The sequence below is a fragment of the Mycothermus thermophilus genome (assembly GCF_041956435.1).
Source record: "Mycothermus thermophilus strain CBS 625.91 unplaced genomic scaffold VTJ04scaffold_7, whole genome shotgun sequence".
Lineage (NCBI taxonomy): Eukaryota > Fungi > Ascomycota > Sordariomycetes > Sordariales > Chaetomiaceae > Mycothermus > Mycothermus thermophilus.
The window spans coordinates 248,752-260,948 of record NW_027191433.1 but is presented as its reverse complement, the minus strand read 5'-3'; the positions used below and the strand labels follow the sequence as shown (position 1 = coordinate 260,948).

Below are 12,197 nucleotides of genomic sequence, written 5' to 3'. Positions count from 1 at the left end.
GAAGATTTTCACCTCAGCCATAACAATCCCTGCCTGCGTCAAGAATGCCATCACAATTTGATATGGCTCGTGCTCTGGTTGTCACATGCTGGGATGAGCGCGACGAAAGTCAAAAGTGGAGTCTGTTTCCCGATCTGGCAAGTCGCCCACTTCGACCCATCGCCGCTCGACGGCAGATGGCAATCCGGAGCAGCGGGCCGCTTGTGCATCCACAGTGTTAACACCGTGTGTGTGTGTGCACTTTGCAGGTTTGCCTTCTCCATGAATCCGTTCCTGTCATCGCATCCTCCCCACGTCCGCGTCGTCATCAACAAACAACAACATGGAATGACACCAGCCCAGCTCAGCCCACGGCGAATTGAGCTCGACCACCGGCTCATTGACGGCCCCGCGACCCCAATTTCGTCATGTCCCTCTCTCAATTGGCTTTGGCGCAATCGAGTAACATGACCGCCCAGACATCGGCGATCGTCAACCGCCAAACTCCCCGTCCCGGTTAGCGAAAGGGGCCCTGGTCCTGGGCGGTGAACCATCCAAGGCCACGATCCCCGGCGCGATAGCCTTGACGCAACTCCACGCCATCATCTCCCTATCTCTCAGTATCGTCGATCCAGGACTCCACCTCCGACCTATTTGTCGCTCCGTGACAGCGCGAGAACAGGGCTGTGCACGTCCAAATCCATCTGTTTCATCCTCTGATCGATCCCGTGTCCTTCAACCCGTCTCAACCCCCGTCCTACGGAGAGTTAAGCTGTCCGAACTGCCCTGTCAACATCGCCAACATCACCACTGAACAACTTGTCGATACGAGAATGCCCGCCCTCGATAACCTCTGAGATACTTGTTGGCTCTCTCCGCCGCCAGGCCTGCCAATTCTTCAACTTCGATTTCATATCTGCGCCTCGAGATGGACTCTTCCGCTAGTAAGCGCAACCAGCCCCGGGGGCTCCAGTGCTGCTGCGGCAAGGAAGACTGCGTGTTCCTCAAGCACAACTGCGCCGTGCTGTCCAGCGTTGAGCGCGATGTCCAGGCGGCAGCAAGAATGGGCCAGGTCAGTAGTAGCATTCCAACGCCGACTCCTTTCACCATCCCGTCCCGTCTGCCATTCTTTGTCTCACTTCCCGTTAAACCTCATCCCTGTTGGCCTCCTTACCTTTCTAGACTCTGTCCACCATGCCTGTCACCAAAGCTCGACGCCATGCGACATGGACGATGTCAAGGCTATATGGCGCACCCGCCAACCCACGCGAGACCATGCCGTTCCATCGCTAACCTTTGCCCTTCAGTCTCTCCTCGCCCGCCATGAAGCCTACATGGCCTCGGCCGAGCGTGATAGGCTCGAGCTCACTGCCCGAATCGAGCGGTTGGAACGAGAAAACACCGAGCTAGAGCGACGTAATAAGGAAACAACCGACGAGAACCATGCGCTGAGGGACGAAGTGGACCAGTTAAACGATGCCATCAAAGAAGCGGAATCCAAGATCATCATGCTCGAAGCTACGCTGATCGAATCGCAACGAGAGGTCCGGAGACTAGAGGCCACCGCCGAGAGAGCCGAAACCCTTGAGCGTCAAATCGCTGTGCTCGAAGAGGAACAAACCGTATTGAGAACTACTCTTGCCCGCACCGAGGAGGATGCTCGCTCCACTCTGTACCGATGGCGACAGGCCGAGAAGGGTCTCAACGAGCTGCAAGCACAGCTCGAGCGCATGGAGAAAGAGGCCAAGGAGGAACGCGAACGTCATGCCGAGGTCAAGCGTGCCATGGAACGACAACTTGCCATGGAGAAACAACTGAACGCTGCCGCTGGGAGGCTTAAGGGCGCAGCTGCTGTCAAGTCCATGTCTGATAACCGGAACAATACTGTCGTATCGCACTTCGTTCGAGACTTGTTGCAAGACAATGCCAATCTTCAACTGGGCATCGCGGAACTTCGCGAGATGTTGCGCTGCTCCAATGACGAGATCCAGGCGCTGCGCGAACAGTTGATGTACCACCAACCAGTGGAGCAAGTTCCAGAGAGTACTGCCGCGACAACGCTACAGGCCGAGTTGGCTAAGGTCCCAACCTCACCTCCCCCGCGCGTGTCCAAAGAGGTGCACATCCATCATCACATCCATGTTGCTCACAAATCCGAGTCGAGGAAACCGAGGAGACGCAGGCAGGGCCATGCAGCTGGTCTGCTTGCGTCCGATACATCACCATCTATGCCATCGTCGCCTCGTTTCCAACGTGCCATCCTGGGCGGGTCAACGCTGACGTCAGTAAACGACTCTCCCGTCTTGGCCAGCCGGTGGTCGTTACCTGCGGAAGACCTCGATGCCTTTTCATCAGCACCAAGCTCGCCGCGCACGAACCGTGACTCGATGTTCGATAAGGTCCCTGAGATCCCATCACCAACGTCTCCTACCACGAGCGTCGATCCGACTTCACCTCAGTGGAAGCGAGCGCACAGCAAGCGCGTCTCGGAGTTCTCTCTCCAGAGCATTTCCGAGGCTATCATGTCTCCCGCCACGCCAGCTCGTCCATCCTCTGGCTATCGGCTCAGGTCGCGTGCCTTGAGCCAGCTTTCTCCCCACCAACAGGCTTCGACTCTAGTCTCCGCGTACACCACGGATGACGTCCCGAGCACTTCCCAATCCATTTATTCCGATTACGAAAGCACGACTGACGGCGGCGCTGATGGGCCGTTGTCGCCTTCATCCTCTCGAGCGGACTTAACTGACGATGAGTCCCCACGCGCGTTACGGCGTATTCCGTCTCGCGAATCCATCATGTCCTTGTCCAACGGCCTGGACATCCATACACTTCAGGCGCGGCCGAGCCAACTCTCGCTTCGCCCCCTGGGCGCCAGCGCTGCTGGGACAGATCTCAGCAACATCATTGCCAGGGCCACTCTCCTGGGCGGGAATGCAGGCGGAAAGAGGGGCAGCGTCATCCTCAGGGACAGCATTGCGCAGCATGCGCTCAAGTCGGCGCAGGAAGGGTCGAGCTCGGACAGGGGTAGGACGTCACAACCGAGCTCGTACCGCGCTCCGTCGGCGTTTGGCAAGTTTGTCTCTTGGAGGCCCTGGGGCGGGAATAATAATAGCAACAACGCCCAGCCTTCCTCAGAGGCAGCAAGGAAGGCCGGTTCATCAACACCCGAGACAAGCCCCTCATCTACTCCCGTCGTGACCGCCGCCACGACCACCGCCCTAGCCGTTGCTATCCCTTCCTTTTCGCTGTCCACATCCCCAAACAGCTCAGCGGATGCAGCTGCGTCCATCGGCAGCGGGTCGACGCCCACGGTCGCCACCGCTCTTAGCAAATCTCCTCGCGGGAGCGGGAGTGTCGCCTCGGCTTCAATAGCTGCTGCGTCAACAACGGCGTCGAGCTCGAGGTCGGCCTCTCTGAGCACGACGCCCGTGTCTTTCCGTGCTCCGGGAGTTAATCAGCCTGGTGCTGTTCCGGGGTTTGCGGAGTACTGGTTGTCGACGAAGCGGAAGGGTAGTTCGAGGAGGGTGGAGGTGCAGGATGCGGAAGCAGTTGGGGAGGCGGTGAGGGAGGGTTTGGAGGGGTGATGGAAGGGTGCGGTTGCTGTGCGGAGTAATTGGTTTTGGCTGCTGTGAGTGAAGTAATGATTGGTAATGCTTGTGAGAGATAATGTTTATGAGAGATGCGAGTGGTTGGAGTTCGGAAGGATGTATCGCGGTGGATATGGTCTGGTGGTTTGATATATCTTGCAAGTTTGGCTCCATCTTGGGTTGGATATGGCGTATCACTTTCTGGCGCAAGGGATTGGGTTCTGGGGTCGGGATCTCATGTATACCCTGTCATTTTCGAGTAACTAATAATAACAGATCCATTAGTGATGTTAATGGTCCATCTCTGATATGAATACATCAGCATTTTGGCTTCAAGGGAATGCTTGGGCCCTATTCTTCCCGCGCTTATCGAGTACTTGCAGACCATCGAACACTTCTAGATAACTTGGAAGGACGCGGTGTGAGTATCTTCCTCCAAAATCCCACGAGGCTGGGCATACTTCATCTAACTTTGCCTGGAAAACGCATAGAGACCTCCATCTGAACGTCCACCCAACCCTTTCACCGCTGAAGACCATCAAACCGAGTGCCAGACGGCATTACTCACCAGACGCCCTGATGTTCGGCCCGTTTGGCACGCCTTCACTCGGCCTCTTCTAATTGCCGGACTTTCTTCTTATCCCAGACCTTGATCTTGTGGAAACCCACCACGGCAAGGAAATATGCTATGGCGCCCATCACAATATATACGACGGTAAACCCAAGACCCCTAAGCTCTTCAAATGGGAGTCCATCTCCGACCTGGTGCGACGCGGAATAAGTCACACCGAAGCACCGTACAACCCATACGATGGCGCCAAACAACGCTGCGTCTAGCCTGTAACCTGGCGACGAAAACAACATGACGCCGTAGAGGATAAACTCGACCCACCAGAACGTCGTCTTCGAACCCAACTGTAGCACCAGCGCGAGCACCCCTAACCCTACCGCAACCAACACTCCCGCCGTCATCCACGCCATCGTCTTTTTGATCTTCTGCCTGCCCCGCGGAAACAGACCCTCGGCTAGCAAAAAGAACAGCCCTATTAAGTTCGTGGGCAGGGACGGAAACACCCAAACGACCGCCCCAAAATCTTTCCGGTTTGGCCCCTCCGGCAGTGTACAATCCATATACAGCGTCAGGGCAGTTGCCGTCAGGGCAACCATCTCGCCCAACACGCTCGTCCAATACTTCAAACTCCTCGCGGGTATCCAGAGACCAGTAGCAGTAGCAGTAGCGGGAGGAGTAGAAGGAGTAGGAGGAGGAGGAAGAGAAGCATTATTTCCCCCCTGCTCTCCTCCCTCGTCGCCGTTTGCCACCACCGCCGCCGGCGGTCTTCCAACGCCCACAAAGCCGCAGTAATAAATCCTCACATAAGCGTTAACATCCTCTCCGTAGACAAGCGCAAAAATCGCGGCCAAAACAGGGAAGTACGAGCGAGCGCATGCCCACAGGACTGAGTCGATAAATCCCTTCCATCCACCACCGGCGTCGGCGGATCGGAAGAGCAGCTGCGGCAAGTCCAAAACCCACCAGCTCAGGTGGATGGTGAAGAATGTCAGGCCCAGCGCCGCCCATCCCACCGCGCTCACGGTGGCGGGGACGTACCACGTGCGGCAATCTGCCTCGACGTACACCGGGCTGATGGACGTGTAGGCGGATCGGTAGGCGGTCAGGGTCGTGACGAGGGGCGGCGGGGTTTGAACGACCGCCCCGGGGACGGATTCGACGAGGGTGAGGACCTCGCCACGGGTGAAGGAGCTGCTGCGAAGGGTGACTGTGTAATAGGTCCACCAGGGCGTCCGGGTGCTGAAATTGCATTCTGCGTACCAGTTGGGTGCGGGAAGGGGGAGGGTTTGGATTTGGGCAGGGTGGGTGATGGCGACGCAGGTTCCGTCAGCCGATCTGAGTATGGAGTCGTAGCGATCTAAAAAGGCGGCGTAGCAGGTAGTGAAGGGGGTGAAGTCTGCCGGAGCGGGAGGGTAGGTGGTGACGGCCCGGGGGATGAGCGGGGTGACTGTTGGGAAGCCTCCGAAGGGAGGGCTCGTGGTGGTGGAGGGAGTAAGGTCCATCATAGTTACAGAGCTTGTCTGGGTTTCCTTGTTTCCTTATGACTTTGGCAGCGATGTCAAGTTGGCGGCCGGGGTTCATCAGACAGACTGGATATACGTGGCAAAGGCATGTCGACGTTGATGCTGATGATGGCTAATGAAAGGGAAGGTTTCAACGCCCTGTATCGGATATCGCGCATCCACCGGGCGTGATCCTTCTGACACAATCCCACACGTGAACCAAAGCCAAGTTCATTCATCTCTGAAGCCTGAGCTCGACGGCGTGTGTGGCTTCATGGCTGTGAATGCACGCCGCGCCAGAATGGGATCAGTGATTGGTGCCAAATCCTATAGTACTCACACATGACTGAGCCAAGAAGGCAGAGCGGTCTGTATTTTGATATCAACGGAGTGTCTGAATACTTGCCTACCTCCCGTAAAGTTGAGGAGATGAGTTCCATCACAGCTTACATTGGATAATGCCCTATTGTCAATGGAGTATGTCCTTCAGCTCATAGATTCATATAAAGGAGGTCTGAAATTCGGTCTGTATCACTTCGACGGGCTCCCTGAGGGCCCAGAGGTCGGGGGGGTGGTGTCGATAATATTCTAGATTAAATCACCACTACTTTCATAATGCCTCCTTCTCTTTGATACTCTCTCAATCAAGGGCGGCCCTCCAGAGCTCGATGTGTCGCCCTGTCATCCATACTCCGATGATCCGAGGACTGAAATCTCCGGAACATGCCGCGAATCTGCCTAGATCACTACCTCCGGCGACTTGCATGTGCCACCGCCATGTTAATGGACGCCACTGAGGGGATCTTGCCCACGCACTGGCGGGGTCGGTCTATACTGCGGTGCCTATGGTTTTGGGGGTTGATAATTGGGTTTTGTCCTCTTGGTTGGGTTATGGCGTATCATATTCTGGCGTGAGGTGTTGAGTTCTGGAGTCGGGATCTTGTATATACCGTGTCATATTCGAGTACTAATAACCAAATCCATTGAAGTTCAGTGGTCATTCTGATCCCACACACCAACATTACCGATTGCTGTATGGTATCACTTCCTGCTCATCACGCATACCTGAATCTCGACATTGACGCGCCTTCTGGGTTTCCTGGTACCCAGCCTTGCTGCTTTCCCCAGGCCGCGATGCTCTTGTACGCTCCAAACACGCCAAAAAAGCACGATATCACACCCATAATAATGTACACGATGCCGAACGCAGGACCCCTGAGCTTGCAAAATGGCTGCCCGCCTCCGTCATGGTTCAGCGCGGCAAAGGTCACGTCGAAGCACCGTACAAACCATGTCACCAAAACGACACCCCCGGCAGCTTGAGGGCCACACAATGCAAACAGCATAGACATAAATCCGTAGAAAACAATCACCATGTACCACATATCCTCCCTCGCGCCGAACCGCCACAGAACCAACGCGATCGCCGCCCCCACCACCACCAATACAGCCGCCGTCTGGTTCTTCTCCCCCCTGCCGCGCGGGAACCACCTCTCCGCTAGCAAGAAGCACAACCCTATCAAAGCCGTCGGCAGGGACGGAAACGCCCACGCCCCGGCTCCAAACAGGGTACTCTCCCCGTCCTCGCCCAGCGTGCAGTTCGCATACACGGTTACCACCGTCGCCGCCACGGCCACCACCTCCCCAAGCAGGCTCGTCCAGTATTTGAAACTCCGTCCCGGCACCCACGCCGCGTCCTCCACCCCCGTCTCCGCCACCCGCCCGCCGCGGATAATGCCGAGATAGTACATCTTGGCATAGTCGTCCACGTCCTCCCCGCAGGCGAGCGCAATGATGCCCGCACAGGCGGGGATGTGGGAACGCGCGCACGCCCAGGAGACGGTGTAGATGAAGGCTCGGAAACCGCCGCCTCGAGAGCGTGGTTTGAAGAGCAAGGGGAGATCGAAGATCCATCAGCTCAGGTGGATGGTGAAGAAGGTGATGATGAGCGAGGTCCATGCGAGCGCGCTGACGGGGGCGCAGTATGAGTCGGAGGTGGGGATGTCGCCTCCGTGATAGTCTCCATACCAGTCCCAGTCAGAGGGGGAAAGCGCCGTCGGCGTGAGACTGGCGGTTAACTTCGCGGTGCAAGACGTCCTGATGTAGCCTGGGAGGACGGATTCGTAGACTGTTTCGAGGGCGGTCAGGGTCGTGACGCTCGGCGGCGGAGTTTGGCTGAGCGCTTTGGGGTGGGTGAGGGTTTCGACCAACGTGAGCACGGTCCCCGGGGTGAAGCGGCCGTAAATGGTCACTGTGGTGGGTTCTATGAGGTAGAAGCTACAATCGGCGGAGTACTTGGGTGCGGGAGGGGGAAGGGTTTGGATTTGGAGGGGGTGGGTGATTCTCAGGCAGGTCGCGTACGGGGTGTCGAAGATGACGCGATCGATCCATTCGGGGTCGTAGCTCTTTGAGTAGACCGCGACGCAGGTCGTGAAAGGGGTGAAGTCTGTTGGAGCGGGAGGATAGGTGGTTACTCTTGGGGCTATCAGAGGAGTAGTTGTGGTTGGGAAGCCTCCGATGGGAGTGGTAGGAGCTGGGGTAATGAGGTCCATATTGGTTGAGTTTGATAGTGGCAGTCTTTCGTAATAATTCGAGCCGTCACATCAGGTGTGGTGGTGAGAATTCCATCATGAGACATGGAACCTGACAGACTCTGCGTGTTGAAGTTGGCCGACAAACAGGATGGTGATGGCTGGTAGTAGCAACACCCTGACCAGATCGATATCCAACATCTGGCTGAAGGGATTCTTATCACAGCAATCCCACACGTGGGCAATAACCAAGCTCATCCTTGAGCCTCAACCACAACGGCTCGTGTGGCTTGATGCCTGTGAACGCACGTGCCATAGCGAGGCCAGCGACTGGTGAAAACTTTGATAGTCTTTCTGCATATTTATGCATGTGGCTGGGTAAGCAGGCTTACGAGAGCCGGGTTGAAGAGGTCTCTTCATCCGAGAATGTCATGTATTCAACGCGTATACGCCAATCAGTTTCGTCTTGAGGAGCTTAATATTGGAATTGTAGTGTTGAGATGAACGCTGTTCAGAGGGCCTGGGGATGGTGTTGACAATAGCCATATGCTCAAGATGAGTGTCCACACACTCTCTCGAGGACAGCCCTCCAAAACAATGCCTGCTGCTGTTTGCTAAGTTGTCAGCCACCCTGCGTCGGAACGTAAACCATCCAACGAGGCTCCTCTCACCGGGACTTGCCGCAAATCAGCCTAGGTCACTAGGCTGGGCTGCTTGCATCCATCACCGCCATGTGAATGGACGCCACCGAGGGGAATTTGCCCACCAGCCGGTCCGAGCACCAGCGGGGTCTGTCGTCGTAATGTTGTCTAGGACTTTGGTTGCGACTGTGGTCCTCGGTTAATGTTCACAGTGAGAATTGGACGAGTGATGTTTTTTTCTGCTCCGTGAGCCATGTTGAGATGACGAATGAAAAACTTTCAGTCTCCCCAACACCCCAACGAGAATCGAAGGATTCAAACGACTGCTGTAGTCAAATTTTGCCTTTATAATACACACTGTAGGCCTGCCAAGTGTGGACAGTGTGTCTTGTCAATATGTGCTGCCCAGGGGCAATAAGTATGCAAGAGTGGCTCGTCCTCAAGTGGTTCGGCATTGTCCTCCGTACTTCCACATCTGATGTACGGAGTGAGGTTATTTCGAGCCCGAATAGTATTCGGATTTCGACTTTCTCTCTCTGTGATAAAGAGTTTTCTCCAGTTTGGCTGTGAAGCGCTGAAGAGTCTTTTTGATGCCCGAAACCTCGCAGGGGTTCCCTGGGCTGAGGTGTTAGTGATGTGTTAGTGTCCAGTCCAAGTCGTCAGTGGCGCCAAGATCGTTGGAATGTTTCATGTTTGACAGCCTTCCGCTTGGTAGCCGCCCCGGAGTCAGGGCCGAAGCCAGTGAAGCTTCTTTGACCCGAGTTCGGACAAAAAGGGAAAAAATTGAGAAATCGGGCGAGTCGTGTTGGGCACGCCTCTGGCCCCCATTTTCGACCTCCAATATCGCCACCAGCAGAATAAAAAACCACCAGCGATGAGTGACATGTTTTTTGTTTTCTGGTTCGTTGGGGGGCACGACATCTCATCCTCACCGCTGTATGGATGGATAATTGCCTCTCTCAAAGTGCATCCTGCAGGAACAGCAACGGCCAAGTCCTAGTTGTTGTCAACATGTATGGTTGTGATGTGGATCCGAAATGAACTTCTCGATCCTCCTATCATCATGAGAACCATCAAGTACTGTGTAGTAGTTGACATGTGGTACAGCGTTCAGGCACAAATCGTCCCCTGAGCAGCCTGCCTTTTTCGTCCACCACGCTGTCGGCACTCCACTGCCGGATTGCAAGGGGCACCCCTTGGGCTGTTTCATGCTCTGGATGCAACCCTGCCCCCCAATCAGGAGGCATCCCGCAGACCCGGTCAGCATGGCGACGGCGGCAGGCCAAGCATGGGTATTTTGGGACGGCCAATTCTAGGCCGCCCCGGCATATATCGCTTTTATATCGCCCATCTGGTGGGAGTTCCCGTCCCTTCTTTTCACCAAGTCCTGACAGACTCGGACCTTTCCTCCCGATCTGCTGCCGTTCCCTTCCCGTCGCTCTGCCGTTGTTGGCGATTTCATTCTCTTGATCAGCCCGGTTCTGCTGTCCTTCCTTTCTTGTTATATCAGTTCCGTTCCTTTCTGCTCCGGCTGGCAATATCGATCCTTAACTGCTGGCGTGGCTCGTTGACCAGTCAGTCCGTGACTTATACCGAAGGCTGTATAACACAGCCGCATCCGTTCCTTTCTGACCATTCCTTGAAGTCCTATCTTTCACCCCGGCGTGAGAGTCGGATATTCTTTTCGATCCTTTTAAGACCCAGTGTCTTCAGCAGCAGCGGCCAGGGACGCGCACCAGTTCACACATTCCTTTCTTCCCAACTCTCACGACTGTTCAAGATCTGTTCAAGTCTTGACTGCTTCAATCCTTCACCATCATGCGTGCCTCATTCGCTGTGCTTTCTTTCCTCACCTCGCTGGCGTCCGCCGGCCCAGCCCCTGCCTACCCAGGCATGAAGCTGCTGTGGTCCGACGCCTTCGACGGCCCCGCGGGCGCGACCCCCGACACCTCCAAGTGGAACATCATCACCGAGTAAGTCCTCACTCTTTTCCTTCCTCCTCTACCTATCAACCATCCCCATATCTCTCTCCCCTCCCCACAACCCTTTGTTAACCCTCCCACCCAGCGTCCGCACCAACAACGAAATCCAGCAATACTCCCCCTCCAACACCAACCTCCAGCTCTCGGGCGGCAGCACGGTCCAGCTCGTCCCCTGGCGCGACCAAAAGACAGGCGAATGGACCTCTGCGCGCATCGAGACCAAATTCGTCTTCACCCCGGCCGCCGGCAAGCTCACCACCGTCGAGGCTCTGATCCGCCTCGGCGAGAACCCTCTCGACCGGCGCCAGGGCTTGTGGCCCGCCTTCTGGATGCTGGGCGACTCCATCCACCACGGCACCGAGTGGCCCATCTGCGGCGAGATTGACATTCTCGAGTCGGTCAGCGGGCACCCGCTGGGCCACGGCACGCTGCACTGCGGGCGCAACCAGGGCCACGGCGGGCCGTGCAACGAGCCGATCGGTCGCGGCGGCGCGGTTTCCTTGCCGGATTATGCCGGCTGGCATACGTGGACGGTGCAGATTGATCGCCGCGATACGAGCAGGGGGTTCAGGAGCGAGTCGATCAGGTGGTTGAGGGATGGTGCGGAGTGGTTTGTGGTGAGGGGTGAGGATATCGGGGATGAGGGTGTTTGGGCGACGCTGGCGCACTCGCCGCTGTTTATTATCTTGAACGTGGCAGTTGGTGGTGACTGGTGAGTTTACCTTAACCTAGGACATGGTGTGTGTGAGAGGTGTTGACTGACTTGTTCCGCAGGCCTGGGCACCCGAACGGCGCGACCCTCGATGGGTACGGCAGCATGATGGAGGTCGACTATGTCGCCGTTTATCAGGGGTAAACTTGGGCGGCATGAGTCAAGAAACATAAGTTCATTCTTTGTGCCGCAGGAAACGGGAATTCTTCGAGACTTGAGCTTTTGAGCCAGCTCTCAATCGCTTATTTTTAAAAGTATATCCAACATTTTGACCGCCAATGAATAGACGTCGTGGTCTGCTCATGGAGTGCCGTTCTCTGTCACGGAGGTATATCTCGATGAAGTCGGGTGGCTGCATTGTCCTCCCGCTGTGCCCGTTTGTTTCCTCGGTGTATGCCCAACCGACTAAACTGCAAACCTCTCAACCAAGTCATTCACTTGTTCAACTCACCCTACGCGTTGACATCGGCCATGTCACTGCACCACCCGCTCCGTTCAAAATGCGGCAAAGACCAGTTGAGCCGCACGGCGCAATAGCCTTAAATACTCCGTACTCCTGTCAGCATCTCAGCTAAAAACGGCAGCTTACCTGCATCTCACTCAACCCCCAAAATTGTCCCATCGTCCACACTTGGAAAAATACAAACCCCCCCCCCCAACACACACACACACACACACACACACACACACAC

General features: G+C 55.9%; 6 protein-coding genes across 6 annotated transcripts; 3 read left to right on the top strand and 3 right to left on the bottom strand.

The window, feature by feature from the left end:
• Positions 1–327: 327 nt before the first annotated feature.
• On the top strand, positions 328–836 carry VTJ04DRAFT_9644 (uncharacterized protein; the record flags this gene model as incomplete). Its single annotated transcript, XM_069368214.1, has 3 exons — positions 328–409; positions 459–604; positions 651–836. The coding sequence occupies 3 exons, from the start codon at positions 328–330 to the stop codon at positions 834–836; spliced, it is 414 nt and encodes a 137-aa protein (XP_069214380.1).
• Positions 837–907: 71 nt separating this feature from the next.
• On the top strand, positions 908–3,563 carry VTJ04DRAFT_9643 (uncharacterized protein; the record flags this gene model as incomplete). Its single annotated transcript, XM_069368213.1, has 2 exons — positions 908–1,051; positions 1,287–3,563. The coding sequence occupies 2 exons, from the start codon at positions 908–910 to the stop codon at positions 3,561–3,563; spliced, it is 2,421 nt and encodes an 806-aa protein (XP_069214379.1).
• A 606-nt stretch (positions 3,564–4,169) lies between these two features.
• On the bottom strand, positions 4,170–5,642 carry VTJ04DRAFT_9642 (uncharacterized protein; the record flags this gene model as incomplete). Its single annotated transcript, XM_069368212.1, has 1 exon — positions 4,170–5,642. The coding sequence occupies one exon, from the start codon at positions 5,640–5,642 to the stop codon at positions 4,170–4,172; it is 1,473 nt and encodes a 490-aa protein (XP_069214378.1).
• Positions 5,643–6,694: 1,052 nt separating this feature from the next.
• On the bottom strand, positions 6,695–7,390 carry VTJ04DRAFT_9641 (uncharacterized protein; the record flags this gene model as incomplete). Its single annotated transcript, XM_069368211.1, has 1 exon — positions 6,695–7,390. The coding sequence occupies one exon, from the start codon at positions 7,388–7,390 to the stop codon at positions 6,695–6,697; it is 696 nt and encodes a 231-aa protein (XP_069214377.1).
• A 162-nt stretch (positions 7,391–7,552) lies between these two features.
• On the bottom strand, positions 7,553–8,191 carry VTJ04DRAFT_9640 (uncharacterized protein; the record flags this gene model as incomplete). Its single annotated transcript, XM_069368210.1, has 1 exon — positions 7,553–8,191. The coding sequence occupies one exon, from the start codon at positions 8,189–8,191 to the stop codon at positions 7,553–7,555; it is 639 nt and encodes a 212-aa protein (XP_069214376.1).
• Positions 8,192–10,629: 2,438 nt separating this feature from the next.
• Positions 10,630–11,649, top strand: VTJ04DRAFT_9639 (uncharacterized protein; the record flags this gene model as incomplete). Its single annotated transcript, XM_069368208.1, has 3 exons — positions 10,630–10,784; positions 10,879–11,505; positions 11,568–11,649. 3 exons carry the CDS (start codon positions 10,630–10,632, stop codon positions 11,647–11,649), a joined length of 864 nt encoding a protein of 287 aa, XP_069214375.1.
• Between the last annotated feature and the right edge of the window lie 548 nt (positions 11,650–12,197).